At 51.9% G+C, this 18,700-nt stretch overlaps 1 protein-coding gene across 1 annotated transcript in view; it reads left to right on the top strand.

Annotated features, from left to right (window-relative positions):
- The window catches only part of LOC139605317 (uncharacterized), an 850,331-nt gene that overhangs the window by 111,910 nt on the left and 719,721 nt on the right, over positions 1–18,700 (top strand). The window contains 1 exon segment of the mRNA XM_071456679.1: positions 15,114–15,775. Within this exon segment, the coding sequence (XP_071312780.1) occupies positions 15,114–15,775 (662 nt within the window).

Genomic DNA, 18,700 nt, shown 5'->3' with positions numbered 1-18,700 from the left:
TAGGAGCCTGCTGGGTGCAATTGTGACCCTGTTGGAGGCAAATGGGATATACTGGGAGCAAGTGGGATCATGCTCTGGGTGAGCAGAAGCAGCTGTAAGCAACTGGGATCATGCCAGGAGCATGTGGGAGAACTGGGAGTGACTGGGTGCATGCTGGGGGTCATTGGAAACAACTGGGCTTCTACTGGGATCATGCTGGGAGTGACTGGGAATATGCTGGAAGGAACTGGGATACATTGGGAAAGACTGGGAAAGACTGGAACAAAAGTCAGGGTGAAAGGGAGCAACTGGAACCATGTGGGGCACAAGTGGTTCCTACAGGCAGCAACTGGGACCACACCGGGGTCATCACTGGATCATACTGGGACTGACTGGATTAACCCTGGCAGTGTCTGAGAGTGACTGGGAACACACCATGCACATCGTCCCTGGACTGGGGGTGACTGGGAGCAACTGGGAGCACACTGGGAGCAAATGGCATCATACTGGGACTGACTGGGTTGATCTAGCTGGAGGCAACCGGGACCATCCTGGGAGTGCTTGAAAGTAACTGGGATTATTCTGGGACCATACTGGGAGTGCTGCCATGGGACAAGGATCATACTAATACATAAAATTTCAATAGTCAATGTGAATTTTATTTCTATATCTTTGATTTTAAAGAAGGCCAGCAAGCAGCGCTGGTTGGCCGGGGAGTCACCGCTCCACTCACGGCACACACCACTTACAAATTCAGTAAAGTATATATATACTGTTTTTAAGCATAAAAAAGCAGTTTCCAGTGTGCTTGTTTAGTAGAAATGAGTAAATATCAATCAGCTGGAATAAGCAATTTCATCATCTTTCCAGGTGGTTGTTGGCTTCCTGTCCTTCTTGTGCTTGTCTGGAGCGAGGCCCCTTCACCTCTGTCTGCTACATGATTTTGTTAAGCTTTTTATTACACATAAGCATTTAGTCGCAGTGCAGTCCCCTTAGCTTCACCACAACTTCCTCTATTTTATTCTAAGCATCAGTCATCTTGCTACCTCATCTCTTTACTTTACCATACTTCCCCTAGTTCAAAACTTTGTTTGGCTATAGAAAGTTTCATAAGCCTTCTTTGTATCTATCCCAAAGAATGCATCCATTTTCCTCACAGCAGATAAAAGCATTTGCTGATTCCATTGCTGATTGACACAAATCACAAAAACATTTTTCACAGTATTGCTCACCAGATTGATGATGTGGGGATCTACCTCCCTTTCCTGTAGGGCATGTAGAACGTGCTGCTGGCTTGCGGTGTCAAAAGCCTTGGCCATGTCCACAAATACAACAGCCAGGGGTTTGTGTTCTCCTTTTGCGGACTGAATTCTAGTTTGCAGGAGTTTCAGGTTTTCGGAGCATTCCACTGCCCTTATAAAGCCTCTTTGCCTTGGGTTGAGGGGGCAAGCCTTGGTCAGTTTGGCTGTTAAAATCCTGGAGAACAGTCTTAGCAAGATGGAACCGATCAGGATGGCTCTCCAGTTGTTAATGTCCTTTAGGTGCCCTGCTTTGGTTGACTTAGGAATCAAAACAGTCCTGCAACCCCTCCCCATGTCTGGGATTTTTCCTGATGTTAACCATAAGCTGAAGATCTCCATGCTCCAGGAGTACTCTGGATCCATCTTCTTGATGTCTCTTAGAGTAATCCTGGACTGGGAGCCGAGTTTTTGCTCATCTCCTGCACATTTTTCTCAATTTCTTTTGCCATAATTAAGTCTCTGAAAGCACTAATGTTGGCTTTCCCATTAATTTGGTGTTGCCGCCGCTTGGGGCGTGGCATCCCAGGTCGAGGACGGCTCGGTGGCAGCACCTCTGCCACACGGACCAAGCACACGCACACACCAATGTGGTGGACGGTAACTGGCATTTATTAACGGTTAGGCAGGGTCATTTATAACATGGGTTAATGGTCAGCAAAACGTGGGGCTAAGTAACAGTAAAGGGGAGGGGTTCTGTCTGCCCGTAACAATGCGAGATCTTGGGGCCGGTCCCTAATCTCCCTTCCACAATTTGGAAGTTCCCAAGGCTATCAAATGTTCCCGGTGTTTCCCATCAGGCTTTAAAAACTGAATAAAGTTCGATGGGTGGGATTTCACAGAACAAACACTCTTTGTCATTCAGGATAATTTTAGCAAGTTTTCCCCTATCTAGATGGAACAGGTCTTAGAAGCAAAGAAAATGATCTTTCTTAACTGTTCTTCTTTTCATCCACTTTTGAAAAGGTCTTTTTGGTCCTTTTTCCTGGCTCCCCATTTTTCTCGTATCTTGGGTTGCTGTTCTTATCTGGCTGATTAATTCAAGGCATCAAAAGCATTCCTGTGCTGATTGATTGTTGATTGCATCTCCTTATCATCTATTAGGTGCTTGAATATCCACAGGAAGGTGTGAATTGTCCCAGCTGATAGCCATTCACTGAGGGTTCTGAGATAATGGGCCTGCAGCTCCCCCTCCCTCTGTCACTTGCTGTTTCCCAGCTGTTGTTATCTTTATCAGGGTGGTGACTCATCTTGGGATCTCTTTTCCTTCCAGCAGCTGCTCTCCCAGGCATCTGACTCCTCCCAAGATCTTTGTCCAAGTCCATTCGCAGGCCCCCAGCTGCTCTCCTGGTTTCATGACTCATGCCAGGTTCCTTATCTACATCCTCAGCTGGTTTCCTGGGCAGCAATCTCCTTTAGTCCCTGATTTGTTCAGCTGTTTTGCTTGTGATGTGTGTCCTGCAATGAGTTTATTGATGCTTTTGTTGCCCTCAAACTGAGCCTCCAATCTTACCAGTAGTTCTTCCTCTTTAGTCCAGCATTTTTGGTGGGCTCCTGGGTTGGAAGTCTCTTTTGGGTGGAAAACAGCAACCCTTCCCTGATTTCTAACCAATGAATGTGCCAATCTTTTGTGTTGTCCCAGAGCAATTTTCATCTTGAAGTCTCTGCTGCATTCCTCATATATCCACTCCCTGCCTGGAGCCATTTCTGATGCTCTCCTGCATTTACCAAAGTGACAAACAATACCATGAGAATTACTCTTCTCTTTTCCACATTGAGCACACAGAAAACAAACCCTCCTTATCCCGTGGGCTACCCTCAGGTGTTCAATCAAGCCCAACACACAGTTCACCCAGGTACCACAGCAAGGACAAGGTGGATTTGTTATCAGGAGCAGTCACAGTAAGGATGTCTTCCAGTGTCTGTTCCCCGTGGTTCTCTGTCTGAGCTGGGCATGTCGCCGGCTTGGTGTCGTTCTCCGGCTCAGCAGGTGATGTTTCTGGTGTGCCCTCAGTCTCACAATTGCTGTTTCTCTACCTGTTGTCAAGCACAAACGATTCACAGCTCCTCGGAAGGCAGATCTTCAGTCCCACACTTGGCCGTGGTGCAAACTGTTCATAGACCTCAGGCAGCCTGCTCAAACCCTCCCAGCTTGCGGGAAAATGAACACATTCAAAGTTATTCATAAACAAGTCCAATCTAGAAAACTCTAAGTTCACCAGAGAAGCCAATTCACATACTGGAGGGGTGAGATGGTAAATTTTTCAACACTAGGTCTACCCAGTTTTTAGACAACAGGTCTAGCTGGTGTTTAGAAAATAAAAACACCAGGTTTACCTTGCAAAATTGAGAGAAGGTGTCCAGTTGTAGACCCTGGGACACCAGGTCACCTAGTTATCTTTAGAGGTTTTGTTTTAAAATGGTTCCCCATTTTATGGCTCCGGATAGTAAATTTACCACAAGTTTAGGAGAGGTAGAATAAGAAGGACAGAGCAAGGACATAGCAATCTTTTGCCCACTTTAAAATCCTGGAGTCAGATCTTGGGCAAAGAGCCACCCAGCTCTTACTGTTTGTTTCAGGAGGATGACATTTCAACAGGAGGACGTTGAACTGGCCATCCCCACCACCTCTGTGCTGGGGCAGAGATCGACTGGGTTACATTACACAGGCTTTCCAGCAGGACCATGAGGAGGTGCAATCACTGCAGCAATGCCCAGTTTGTAACTATACTCTCAAAAACTGCCTTAAGAGAATCACAGTTGTTCCCGCCATTTGCCTGCACTTCACTGAATTTCTTCACTTTGACATTCAGAGCACTGGGCAGCAATCCCATCGCATCATCACCCACCTCAGGCCTTTGGGATGCTTTGTTTTAATTAAACAGTCAGATTTCCCTGGTTTGCACCAGTTCTAAGCTGGCTGCTGGGTGCTGGCCAAGGTGGGGCACTGGCCCAGGGACCCCCGCCGGGGACCCTCCCCTGCATGAACTGCTCAGCCGACGCCTTTTTCCCAACAGTTGACAGCAGGGCATGGAGCGACAGATACGGCTTGATCGTAGCCAGGTGTTCCACAGCAGCTGGGAGTCTCACAGCAGCCAGGTACAGCTTGACAACAGGCACGGGCAGCTCCATAGCAGCCAGGAATGGCTCCGCAGCCAGGCACCCCCTCACAGTGCCAGGGTGCTCTCCCGCCGGGGCCGGGCACTGTCTCGCCGTGGCTGGGCACAGCTGTAGGGGCGCTTTCAGTCACAGCAAAGCACAGAGAGGTGGTTCCAGTGCAGGCAGAGATGGCTACAGGGGCAGCAGCATGGCACAGAGGAGCTGGAATCTCGCAGGGGCCGGGCACCGCTTCTGAGATCTCAGCTGGTGTGGCAGGGCCTGGTGGAGGGGCAGCAAAGCCCGCTCCATGGCCAGGCACTGTCCAGCAGGAGCAAGGCATCTCACAGTGGTGGCGGCTGGGTGCCTTGCAGCGGCTGCAGTGGCAAAGCGCCTCCCTGCTGCTACCAAGTGCTGCTTCTGGGGTTCCAGCTGCGGCAGCAGGGCACAGCAGAGTGGCAGAGTGCCTGTTCAATGTGGCTCTGCAGCATGACGTCTCTCCACCCTCTGGATCAGCAGCAGCGCTCTCCATTGACAACCCGCGCTGGGCTTGGGCGGTTGCGGCAGTTTCTGCCAGCAGGGCAGAACAAGGGGCAGCAGCGGGCACAGCAGCACAGCAGCCAGTCCTTTCAGGTGTCTTGGCAGCCATGGCAGGGCACAGAGGGGCTGCAGGGTGCTCATTTAACACAGCCAGGCTGCTTGGGGCGCCTCCACCACTGACCCCAGGGATGGCACACTCAGCTGGCAGCGCCCTCCCGCCTGGGGCAGCGGCACAGCCCCAGGTGACCAGGGGACATCCTGCTGGGCAAACACCTCCAACGGGGGTGGCAGCACAGTCCCGGGGGCAGCAGGGCACTCCCCGGGCAGGTCACCCTCACCTGGGGAGGCTCCATGGCTCTGCCTGGTGGCCTCCTGGTGGGCTGTGCCTTCTGCACTCATTCTCTTCCCTCACTCACCCAGCACAGCGTCTTCTCTCCCTGCTGCCTCCCCCAGCACCCTGCTTTCACCGTTAGCCTTGGTGGAGAGCCAGTGAATGCCCCATCCTTGGAAACATTCCTGCTTGGATGGGCTCTGAGCAACATGATAGAGTGAAAGATGCCTCTGCTCCCACCCCACAGCAGGCCCTGTGGTGTCAGCTACAGGAGTAGTTGGGGTCTCCTGTAGGATGCAATTCCCCCAGAGAGCAGAGAGAACACAAAGCACCACAGCTGGCAGGAACATCCTCCCATGGATCTCGATCAACAGGCTCAGTCTGCCCAGCTTTGCCTCTTTGTAGATGGACACAAGTGTCAGAAGTGACTGAGAACCAGGAGGCCCCACAGTGTCTCTGAGTCCCCTTGGTTCCCTGAGATCACACAGTGTCCCAGGCTCCCTTTGGTTCCATGAGGCCCCACAATGTCACAAGGATCCCTGGACAACACAAGGCCCTGAGATATCTCAATGGATCCTTGGTTCCAACTGTCCTCACTGAGTCACAAGGGCCTCTGGATTCCATGAGACCCCACAGTGTCACAGTGTCCCTTTGGTTCACAAGCCACAGGGTCACAACGGTGTCCTGAGCATCTTCAGGCACCAAAGTCTCAGGGCATCCCCTCAGTTCCATGAACTCCACAGTGTCACAATGTCCCCTTGGTTCCATTTAGTCCTGTAGAGTCACAAGGATTCCTGGGAACCATGAGGCCCTGAGGTATCACAATGGATGGTTCCATGAAGCCCCACAGTTTCACAGTCTCCTCTTGGTTCCATGGATTCTACAAGACCCTGGAGTGTCACAGGGCTCCTATAGTCCCATGAGTCTCAAGAGTGTGAACAATGTCCCCAGGAGGCACTGCAGTGTCACAGAGGAGCAGCACTGCAGTGGGCACAGCACCAGGGCAGGTTTGGCAGTGTTCCCATGTCTGTGACACAACAGCAGTGGCAACACCAACGTTCCCCTCTCTATGATACCACAGCACTTCAAGATCGAGCATTCCCCTGTCTGTGACACCACAGGGGTGGCAGCCACAGTGTTCCCCACTCTGTGACACCACAGCTGTGGCAGGACCATGTCCCCCTCTCTGTGACACCACAGCAGTGACAATTTAAACGTTCCCCTGTCTGTCACACAACAAGGGTGGCAATTCCAATGTTCCCCTCCCTGTGACAGAACAGAGGTGGCAGCCCTAAAATTCCCCTCTCTGTGACATCACAGCGATGGCTGCCCCAGTGTCCCCCTCTCTGTGACATCACATCGGAGGCAATCCTGACCTTCCACTCTCTGTGACACCACAGCTGTGGCAGCCCTAAATCCCTTCTCTGTGACACCACAATGGTGAAAGCCACAACGTTCCCCTCTCTAGGACACCACAGTGGTTGCAGCCCCACTGTTCCTGTCTCTGTGACAACACAGCTGTGCCAGTCCTCGTCCCCCTCTCTGTGACACCACAGAGGTGGCACCCGCAGTGTTCCCCTCTTTATGACACCAACACAGTGGCAGAACAAAGATTCCCTTCTCTATGAGAAAACAGTGGTGGCAGCCCCAACATTCCAATCTCTCTGACATCACTTTGGTGCCCAACCCAACATTGCCCTGTCTATGAAAACACAGTAGTAGCAGCCTCCACATTCCCCTCTCTGTGACACCATTGAGGTGGCAGCCCCAGCATTCTCCTCGCTATGACAGCACCACAGTGGAAGCCCCAACATTCCCCTCTCTGTGACACCACAGGGGTGGCAGCCCCAAATGCTCCCCTGTCTGTGACACCCCAGCAGTGACTCCCACACATTCCCCTGCCTGTGACACCACTGCATTGGCAGTCCCAACATTGACTTCTGTATGACACCACAGCGGTGGCAGCCCCAAGATTAGCCTCTCCATGAGAAACCAGGGGTAGCAGCCCCAAGGTTACCCTGTCTTTGAGCTCACAAGGATGGCAGCCCCAATGTTCTCCTCTCTATGACATCACTGGGGGCAGTGGAAGCCCCAGTGTTCTCCTCTCTATGACAACAAAGCACTGGCAGCCACAGTGTTCCCTTCTATGACTACAGCAGCAGCCACCCCAACATTTCCCTCACTGTGACACCACAGCTGTGGCAGCCCCAGCGCTCCCCTCTCTGTGACACCACAGCTGTGGCAGTCCCGTTGTCCCGGTCTCTGTGACAGCACAGTGGTTGCTGCCCGAATGTTCCCCTCTCTGTGACACTGCAGCTGTGGCAGCAGCACTAGAACAGAAGCAGCAGCCGTGGAACACCGGGGGAGCAGGGGAGGAGCAGAGAAGGAGCAGTGGAAAAGTGGGAGATGAGCAGTGTTGGAGCAGCAGTGGAGCAGTGGTGCAGGAGCAGAGGAACCGTGCTGAAACAGCACAGCACAGCTTTGGAGCAGCAGTGGAGTGAGCATGGAAAAGGCGGAACAGTGGTGCCACAGGAGCTACAGCCATGAAACAGTGGTGGCACAGGAACTACAGCCATGGAACAGTGGTGGCACAGAAGCTACAGCCATGGAACAGGGGTGGCACAGGAACTACAGCCATGGAACAGTGCTGGCACAGGAACTCCAGCCATGGAACAGTTGTGGCACAGGAACTACAGCCATGAAACAGTGGTGGCACAGGAACTCCAGCCATGGAACAGTGGTGGCACAGGAGCTACAGCCATGGAACAGTGGTGGCACAGCCCCGCAGCTGTGGAGCGGCGCCTGAGATGCCGAAGCTGCCGGACACAGAGCGGCTCCCAGTGCTGTGTCCTGCAGGAGCCGGCCCCACACACACCAGAGCGATGCCCCTTAGGCTGAGCCAGAGCTGGGGGCACAGGCAGGAATTGCTGCTGGGCTCTGGAAGGTGTGGATTGAGTGCATTTAATGGTGACCTGGGGGTTTGATCCTGCTCATTGTGGCTGCTTTTGTGCTGTCGGGACCATTCCAGTTCATCTGAAGTCATGAACTCAGGAGAAACTTGGGACAAAAGGAATCAAAGTGCCTTCTGTCCTGCTGTCTTGCTTTGGAAAGACAGGTGCCTGCTAAGGAAGGCAGGAGCCTCCCCTGAATTGGAGAATATAACCCCCCCCCTGCCTCCAAATTGCTATAAATTTTAAATTAAGGGGCTCTCAGGCAAAAAATATAGGAGCAGGAAATAACAGTTCTTTATTGGGGAAGAAAATAAAAGGAGAAAATAAACAATGCAGTAAACTAAAACAGCAATGACAGAACCAGAACCCAACCTGCCACCCTGTTGGTCAGGCTGTTGGTAGCAATCCAATTGGAATTGTGGCTGCAGTCCTCCTGCAGTGTCAGGTGTGGGTCTGTTGCAGCAGGGCTCCTGTAGAAAAGGGTGGAGTCCCTGGGTGGATCCCATCAGGATCCTCCAGTCCAACTGCTGGCCCTGCACAGGACACCCCAACAATGCCAGCCTGGGCCTGGCAGCGCTGGCCAAACGCTGCTGCAGCTCAGAGAGCCCTGGAGCTGGGACCCTGCCCTGGGGAGCCTGGCCAGGGCCCCAGCAGCCTCTGGGCAAAAACCTTTTCCTGACATCCAAGCTGAGCCTGCCCCGACTCAGCTGCAGCCGTTCCCTCCACTCCTGTCCCTGGGCACCAGAGGGAAGAGGTTCCCACAGCCCCAGCCAGGGACCCGCTCCCAAGGCTGCTGCCATGGCCCCCAGGGCTGGCACCAGCTGGGATGCTCGGTTTCCATGGGCTGGGGTTTAGGAATGGGATTTCCCAATTTCCTGCTCCCGCTAAAACCGCGCTGCCCTCGCTGCCCTCCCGCCTCCCATGGAAAACACAAAAGGCAAAGATCCCGGGCTGGGATAAGAACAATTTACTGGGAACAGAAATGAGATAAGGAACAAAGAGGAACAGAAACAATATTGATAACAGAAGGGATAAATAAAACTTTTAAAGGGAAAACTAAAACACAACTCACTGGGTCTTCCTGGCCATGTATTTCAACCTGTCTGGAAAGGACACCCTTCTCCTCAGGGGGAGAGAGAGAGAGAGAGAGAGAGAGTCCCTTTCCTGCCCCTGGCAATGACCTGAGGTGGGAGTGAATGTCATGACAGGGCCATGGCCAGACCCTTATATTTTTCAATGCCACATCAGGTCATTGGGAGGGGCAGGAAAATTGACAGCTGTCTTCCCAGCATGGATTACAGGGAAAATGGATCCCCAGGGCTCTTCCCAACGTGGGACCTCCAATGGAGAAAGAAGCAGGAGTGGTGCATGAAGCTCTTCCTGCAGCTGGGGCACTCGCAGAACTTCCCTTACTGGTGACTCCATTGGTTTCTGGTCAAATTCGAGCTCATGGAGAAGCTCTTCCCATTAAGTGGGACACTTGTAGGGCCTCTCCCTGGTGTGGATGCACCGGTGGATGATGAGGTGGGAGTTTTGCTTGAAGCCCTTCCCGCACTCAGGGCAGCGGAAGGGCCTCTCCTCTATATGAATGCGCTGGTGGCAGAGGTAATTGGAGCGTGTCTGAAACCGCTTCTGACACTCGGGACACTCGTAGGGCCTCTCCCCAGTGTGGATGCGTTGGTGCCTGATGAGGGCAGAGCTGCAGCTGAAGCCCTTCCCACACTCCCCACACTCGTAGGCCCATTCCCCAGTGTGGATCATCTGGTGGCTGATCAGGGTGCTGCTCTTCCTGAAGCACTTCCCACACTCCAAGCACTTGTAGGGCTTCTCCCCATCATGAAGCTGCTCATGGACCACCAGCTCTGAGCTCTGGCTGAAGCTCTGTCCACCTTCCTGGCTCAGGGTGGGTCTTTCCTCCTCAGAGCCTCCTGGGCTGGGTTTGCAGCCCCTCCTCCTCTGGGATCTCTGTGGCTTTTCTTCCCTGTTGGATTCCTGTGCACTAGAGTTGCTCAAAACAGCCTCTTCCACGAGATTCTGCTGTGGGGATTTGTCCTCTCTGGTCTCCATCCTCAGCTCCTTCTCTGGGGGAGGAAGGACAAGGAGAGGATGGGATTTGCCTCCGTGCCACAGGGAAGGGGAAGGAGATCCCCCCAGAGCATCCCCAGCAGGACGGGGTTGGAAGTAGGGTTGTCCTGAAGCTGGGGGCTGTGCTGGGCTGGGAGATGGAGCAGGAGAAAGGGGCAAAGGAGCACTGACTTCCTCCTCACCTGCCTGGGTGTCTCGAGGCTCCTTCCTCTTCCTTGCAGCCTCCTCTCCCACTGGCAAAGGTTTGGAGATGGGAAATTCTATTTTGGGAAGAAAACAAAGGGAGCACACATTGTCTTTGGGACTGGTTTGAAGGCAAACCTGGGGGAGAGTCTAATTCAGAATTACAATTTAATAAGAAAATTTAGATCAAGGCAATGATACAGATACACTGCCTTAAACAGACAGAGTCAGGATATAACCTGACACCCTGTTGCTGGTCAGGGTGGTGGCAGCAGTCCCATTAAATGGTGGCTGCAGTCCTGTGGGAGTGATGAACGTGATTCTGTCCAAGCAGTGATCCTGTAGAAGGGTCTGGTCTTCCTCTGGAGGTCCAGTGGTGGTTCTGGAGCTCTTGTCCTCTGAGAATCCAGTAGGCAAGCTGCTCCTGGTGTTGCAAGGCTCAGCTTATATGCAGGTAGGAATGCTTGGATCCTCCCCCTGGGCGGAGCATCCCACAATGGGATGATGGAATTTGATCAGTCCTGCAGTGACACACAATGGCCCATTCCCAGAAGATATCTCCCCTGGAGGGCGTTATCAGGGCTGAGTCATGGAAGAGATAAAGAACCCTGCCCCACCTGTTTATAGCAGTTGACGAAGATGGGGATTGAAAACATGCATTGGGTTCCATCTTACACTGCAACCTGAAACAGTGGGGTAATCCCTGCTCAGGGGGTGAACACCACCCCCCTTACCCAAACTGGCTCAGGTGTAAAACCCCCACCCTGGGAAGGCCACACACACAGGGGACAATGTCACACTTGCCCTGCCCCAGGGGAGGTCTCTGTCCCTGTCACTCCCTTGCTCTTCCCCCTGTCATGGTTTAACACTGGCACAATGCCAGTGCCCCCATGAAGATACCTTCTCCCTGGTTTCTGCTGTGAGATGTGACCAGGAATAAGCAAAGCAGGCTCCTACTTAAGGAAAAAAAAGAACCAGAACTTTATTAACTACTCTACAACTACAGATAAAAAGGAACACACACACAGGGAAAATGAAAACCTCACAAATGCATTTCCTCCTCCCCCCACCAAATTTCCAACACAATACATTTGTTTCTCAAATCACCAACTCTCGGTCCAGCACCACCCTTCAAACAATCAATCCTCAGTTCATCAAGAGGAGAGGAGTCCTTCTTGTGCCATGGGCTTCCCCTGGAAACACAATCGAAGCCTCATGTGTTCCTGTGTCACTTGTGGCACCGCCCGGAGTACATCTGCCGTGGTGACTTCTTCCTTTTCATGTCCAGTGCTCTCACCACTGAACACGGACCAGAACTGCTTCTAGGGTTGTCTTTTAAGGATGCTCTGTCCCGATCCAAAAAAGGCACAGTCTCTCCTTTGGGACACCTGTCCCCACAATCTCTCCTTTGGGACACCTGTCCCCCCCATATTTTTTCACCCCCTGGGGCCGAGGGGCATCAACACTGAACCCTCTTGGTTCTGAGGCCATTGCCTCCCCCTAGAATGCAGTCTCTGTATCACAAGGAACATGGTTCTGTCCATGGCTATACAAAAAGAGTCCAGCAAAAGCTACTCCATCATCTCTTCCCACTAGGATTCTTCTCTATTCTTCTACTATCTCTCACTTGCCCAGACCTCTCTCACACTGGCCTATTTCCTTTTTCATCTTCCACTCTATCTTCTAGGAAAGGTCAATGTTCTGTAAAGTTCTCATTTTCCAAAAAGGGGTTAAAAGCTCCTACAAGCGGCCGGCTGAACCCCCCCCCTTCTCCGTCCCAGCCGTGCTGCCGGCACAGGCCCATGTTTATCAAGCTTCAAGGTTACAGTCTCAGGCAGCGGCTCTTTATCTCTCTCTCTCTGTCTCTCAGGGGGGGGCTGCGCGATGGCTCCCGGTGTGTGTCTCTCTCTCTTTCTCTCTTCCACCCTTCCACCCCGGGGCTCAGGCCTACATCTCTCGGCCACATAGCTTTTCCCCTCCCCCTGCCCAGCCAGCAGCTGGGCCGGGGGAGAGACCCGAACTCTTTCCCGCCGGAAACCCAAGAGGACCCTCCCAGGGGAGAGCTCTGCTTTTAACCCCGTGTTCTCAGAGGCGTGTCCATATCCCAATGGCCAGGTTAAATGCCAATATTAAAGCCTGAATATCCATTGGCCAAAAACACAGCATCCCAGAAAACACATTTCCTGTCAAACCACCACACCCCCTTTTCTCTTTCTTTCCATCTCTCTCTCTACCTCACATTTACTGTTCAATAAAATCCAGGATTTGGTCTCGTTAGCACCTTAATTTGGATAGAGGCATCTCTCTAACAATTTTCTTAACCAGATTGCAAAATTCTTTTGGCACAGTGAGTTCAGGGCACGATTCTTTGACCCCAGGTGCCTTTGACAACAGCATGGTTCCCTCCTCTGAGGAGGTTGTGGTTCTCTCTGGAAGAACTCTTGGAAACTCTGATGCAGCTTCCTCTGAGCGACCTATGGCAGAACTGGTGAGAAAAATGGCTGTTGTGGGCCTGGAGTGTAAAGAAAATATTTGGTTGTCCTTCCTTGAAAAGTTTGTTAAAATCACTGGAGGAAAGCGAGCAAATGCTACCAGTGACACTGACAAGGTTCATTCACCCCATGATGTAAAACACAAGGCTGCCTAAAGTGCTACAAGAAGGCCAGCTCAAGTAGCTAAATTCCCAAATAACTCCTGAATTCCCAGGCTTGGGTTCTTTGCCAAATGTGAGAATCATTATTCTCTTCATCCCTGTCACCTTTGTGACAGCTACTAAACGCTTCCCCTTCCTTTTAATAATATCTGTATTGGGCCGAATTTGCACTTTTCTTTAATTGGAACCTGCCAGCAGCTGAGCTGGAGCTGTGCAGGAACCAATGAAACTTGGAATTGCCACAGAATTGCTTCTATTGTCAGCCGGTGCTGCGGCGGCCGTGGGGCAGAGGGGTGGGAAAGGGGGGTCCACGGTTGCAGTGGAGGACATGCCGGGGCTGGGGGCTGAGCACAGGGCTGAGCACACAGAGATGGTTTGGTTCTTGCTGAGCTCACACTGAACCAAGGCCTGTCCTGCCTCTCATTCAGCCACTCTGGGGAGGGGCTGAGGGTGTGGGGGAGGTTGGGAGGGGACACAGCAAGGACAGGAGATCCCAGCTGACCCCAGGGATAGCCCAGACCATAGGACATCATGATCAGTGCATGAAGTGTGGGGAACAAGGAGGAAGGGGGGACATTTAGAGTGAGGGTTTTTGTCTTTCCAGGCAACACTTAGGCAGGATGGGGCCCTGTTTCACCAGTGGGCAGGGCCAGCACCAAAGATACAGACACCAACTTAACTTAAGGAACAGTGTAATTTAGATAGTGCAAATTTGCAAAAAATTACAGAAGTATTAGATTGGCAAAGCAAATAATCATTAGTCAATAATTCCAAAAGAGAAGATGTTGAAATGAGTATCACACAACTGTCCATTTCTGGCTGCAAGCTCTGGAGATTCTGTCTCTGCCTTCAATCAGGGTTGCATTCCATAACAAGTCCTGGTACCAAATCCTGCTTTCCAAGGCTGGAACAGTGTCTCAGGTTTAGCTGGGTGTGTATTCAATTACCCTCTGTTAAAGGTGGGGCAATTATCATCTGTTAATTGAGCAGTTTACTTTATCTCTTCCACAAGGAATCCTCCCTCCAGGGAGATATCTTCTGTTAATGGGCCATTGAGTGTCACTGATAAAAATTCCATCATCCCATTGTGAGAAGCTCCGCCCAGAGGGAGGAGCCAAGCAATCCTACCTGAATATAATCTGAGGATGTGAACAAGAGTCTGCCTTCTCCCACAGGATTCCCAGAAGAGCAGCTGTCAGCTCCACGGGATCCCATTGGAAGACCAGGCCGATCGGCACCACCACTGGACCTTCAGAGGAAAACTGCACCCTTCTACAGGATCACTGCTCCAACAGAACCACACCTGTCACTGCAGGAGCACTGCAGCCACCATTTAACAGGAGTGCTACCAACACACTGACCCACAGGGTGTCAGGCCATATTCTGACTCTGTAAGTAATTTTTTAGTACTACTGCATTTCTATTTTTAATTTTTCCACTGAAGAACTGTTATTCCTATTCCCATAGATTTTGCTTGACAGCCTCTTATTTTGAAAATTATAATTCCAAGTGAAGGGATTAACATTTTCCATTTCAAGGGAGTCTCCTGCCTTCCTTAGAAGACACCTGTCTTTTCAAACTGACACAATGCCCCGGGACAGCCAGGCAGGTGAGGAGGAAGTCAGTGCCCCTTTCCCCCTCTCTCCTGCTCCATCTCCCAGCCCAGCACAGCCCCCGGCTGCAGGACAACCCTGCTGCCAACCCCATCCTGCCAGGGATGCTCTGGGGGGATCTCCTTCCCCTTCCCTGTGGCACGGAGGCAAATCACATCCTCTCCTTGTCCTTTCTCCCCCAGAGAAGGAGCTGAGGATGGAGACCAGGGAGGACAAATCCCCACAGCAGAACCTCATGCAAGAGGCCATTTTTAGTGACTCCAGGGCACAGGAATCCAATGGGGAGGACAAGTCCCAGAGATTCTACAGGAAGAAGGGCTCTAAACCCATCCCAGGGTGCTCTGAGGAGGAAAGACCCACCCTGAGCCAGGAAGGTGGACAGAGCTTCAGCCAGAGCTCAGAGTCGGTGGTCCATGAGCAGCTTCATGATGGGGAGAAGCCCTACAAGTGCTTGGAGTGTGGGAAGAGCTTCAGGCAGAGCAGCACCCTGATCCGCCACCAGATGATCCACACTGGGGAATGGCCCTACGAGTGTGGGGAGTGTGGGAAGGGCTTCAGCTGCAGCTCTGCCCTCATCAGGCACCAACGCATCCACACTGGGGAGAGGCCCTACGAGTGTCCCCAGTGTGGGAAGAGGTTTCGGACCAGCTCCCATCTCCTCCTGCATGAGCGGATTCACACGGATGAGAGGCCCTTCCACTGCCCCGACTGTGGGAAGGGCTTCAAGTACAACTCCCACCTCATCACCCACCGGCTCATCCACACTGGGGAGAGGCCCTACGAGTGTTCCCAGTGTGGGAAGAGGTTTCAAACCAGCTCCAGTCTCCTCCTGCATGAGCGGATTCACACCCAGGAGAGGCCCTTCCTCTGCCCCAACTGTGGGAAGGGCTTCAAGCACAACTCCCACCTCATCAGGCACCGGCGCATCCACACTGGGGAGAGGCCCTACGAGTGTTCCCAGTGTGGGAAGAGCTTCACCCAGAGCTCTAACTTGACCAGACACCAATGGAATCACCAGTAAGGGAAGCCTTGCAAATGCCCCAAGTGCAGGAAGAACTTCGTGCACTACTCCAGTTTCATCCCCTATGGGAGGACCCACGTTGGTCAGAGCCCTGGTGACCCACATTCCTGGTGATCCATGTTGGAAAGACACTGGGCTGGTTGTTCCTTTCTTTTGGCCTTAATTTTCTTTGGATTAATCTTCATCCCTCAAAAACAGAGAAAATTGGGGTAAAAATCAATAAATTCATCAAAGGCATCTAAAGCCTCACTTTTTACTTGTGTTTCAGAGGAATCTGGGATTCAGGGAAATAATTGGGAGAATTTGGGAGTATTTGATTTAGTTGTCTCCCTTTCTTGGCACTCAAAGAGACAATAGGGTTTGATCTGTCACCTCAATGCCAGTGAAACTACTCACTCCCACCCCAAAATTCCTCGATTCCACAGCCCTTTGGGGTGAAATGGGGTTGAAAGGGATTGGGCAAAGTGGAATGCAAATCAGGAGGGTGAGATGAGCATTGAGTGGGGCAGGATGGGTGGGATGGGTTTTGAGAGGTGTGGAATGGGGGAAGTACAGCTTGGAAGGGATGTCTTGATGTCCAGGAGGGGTGGGAAGGGTTGGGGTTGGGACTGGGGAGGTGGGCTGGGGTCGGGAATAAGACAGCCAAAGTTTGGGGATGATGAAGGGAAGGGAAGGGAAGGCCGTTATTGACTGAGTTTTTGGATATTCCATGTTCATGAAGAGATGCCGGGGTATCTCACATTTCTGAGGTGGTTTTGGGGCACTCCCCAGCTCTTGGGGGTTTCCTGAGAGCAGCTCCATGGAGCCCAATTGCCAGGGGTGGTTGCCATCGGCACGAGCTCAGGGATGTAGCCAGAGTCCATTGCCTCGGTGCTGGAGAGCAGAGAAATGATGAACGGCCCCAGACAACTCCAGTGTGTGTTTGGAGACCTGTGAGCTGACTGGGGAGAGGCCAACAGCAATGCCCTGGAGAGATGCACCTTAGACTCCGGGCATTCCCCACAGCTCAGGGTCAGGAAAGAAGCGTCCCCCATGGTGCCTCACAGCACTATGTTAATTTCTCCCAGTTCTGTCCTCCCTATTGGCCCTTTGGCTTTTCTACCTCTTTTACCCTTATATGTTCATGTTCTAGGGGGTTCTCCCTTCCCTGTCTTCCCATTGGTTTATGTCTCCACCTATCCTTTCTTGCACTCCCTATTGGTCCCTTCCCTGTGTACCACCCCTGAGCCCTCAGACTACTGGATCCTTGATGCTCTCCTACACCCCCTCTATCCTGATTTATACCCTAGACCCTCCTTTGTCTTTGATTTTTGCCCCTGGACCTCTTCATCATTGCCTGAAATAAAACACATTAAAACTCTATGCCTGGACCCTCCTGTGTATTCACTGCTGAGCTGCTGTGTCTGTGTGTCTGTGTGTGTGTGTGTGTGTGTGTGTCTGTGTGTGTGTGTCTGTGTCTGTGTGTGTCTGTGTGTGTGTGTGTATCTCTGTGTGTGTGTGTGTCTGTGCGTGGGTCAGTGTGTGTCTGTGTGTGTCTGTGTGTGTCTGTGTGTCTGTGTGTCTGTGTCTGTGTGTGTCTGTGTGTGTGTGTCTCTGTGTGTGTGTGTGTCTGTGCATGGGTCAGTGTGTGTCTGTGTGTGTCTGTGTGTGTGTCTGTGTGTCTGTGTGTGTCTGTGTGTGTCTGTGTGTCTGTGTGTGTCTGTGTGTGTCTGTGTGTGTCTGTGCGTGTGTGTGTGTCTCTGTGTCTGTGTGTGTCTGTGTCTGTGTGTGTGTGTGTGTGTGTGTGTGTGTGTGTGTGTCTGTGTGTCTGTGTGTCTGTGTGTCTGTGTGTGCTGGTGCTCCTGTGGCTCCTGCCTGTTGGTGCAAGATGCTCTCAGGGAAGGTTGCATTCACCACCACCGCAGACCACAACAAGAGGAGCCCGAACAGGGACCTTTGTCTGGTACCCCTGGAGAGCATCTCCAGCATGGCTGCAATCTAAGTCGCCTTTGGGTCAGCCACGACCCTAAGGCAACCTCTGAGTTTTATCAGGGCACGCTGAGGGGAGAGACCTGCAACCCTCCCAGAGTCACGGACTGGAGGATCGCTCTCCTTGACAGACCCACCACGAGATCCTTTGTTGAGGCACTGCTGGATGAGTATGTTTCAGTCAGTGTCCCCCTTTTCTCTTGTTTTCTCACTTTAAATCCTGTGGGTGGGAAGACTGCAGAATAGGCACAAAACTCATTGTTCCACAACGGGAGATTTATATCCAAGTTACATTAGCCCTTGTTGCTTGGGGAATCATTTTTCAAAGGAGAATTTGAAAGCTTTTTATCATTTTCTTTTCAAATATTTTATGTTACAAGGAAATCAGTTTCACCACTTGAGATCTGGGGTATGGTCGGGATCAAGTTATTTGTTTTAAAAATGCAGGGAAATTTTAAAGTGGGGAAGTTTTATTATCTTTTTCGTTCCATTTATGTTAAAAAGCTTTATCTTCTTTTTTTGCTATTTATGATTCAGTTAAAAAAATCAGGGGAAAATTCAGGAAAAGTTTTGGGTCCCCAGTTCAAAACCCCTTCCACTTCATCCTCTCCCCATGCCCCCAAACCCTCTTCCCCACCTGAGGAGCAATCAGCAGGCAGATGTCACTATCCAGCACATGGTTGCTGCCGTCTCCCTGACGCCTCCCAGTCTCCTCTCTCCCCTCACCAGGATGGCACTGGCCGTGCTGCTCTGGACCTTCCCCTCAACCTTCCTCCTGTGCCTGCATACCCTCTTTCATCTCCCCCAGTGGCCATTACCCCACAAAATGGCGCCGGCAACATGGCCAGCCCTGCCATTTTGTCCCCTCCTGATCCAAGTTTTCCCACCCTCGCACCCCAAAATGGCCACTTTCCTGTTCCTGCTCCTCCATTGTTGGGCTCCTCCCCTGCAACACATTCCCCTCCACCCATTGTGTCGATGG

Source organism: Agelaius tricolor, unplaced genomic scaffold (assembly GCF_023055355.1).
Source record: "Agelaius tricolor isolate 1412-34295 unplaced genomic scaffold, bAgeTri1.0.p SCAF_64, whole genome shotgun sequence".
Taxonomy (NCBI): Eukaryota; Metazoa; Chordata; class Aves; order Passeriformes; family Icteridae; genus Agelaius; species Agelaius tricolor.
Note: the sequence above shows the minus strand (reverse complement) of the source record. Positions and strands in the feature narration are given on the sequence as shown.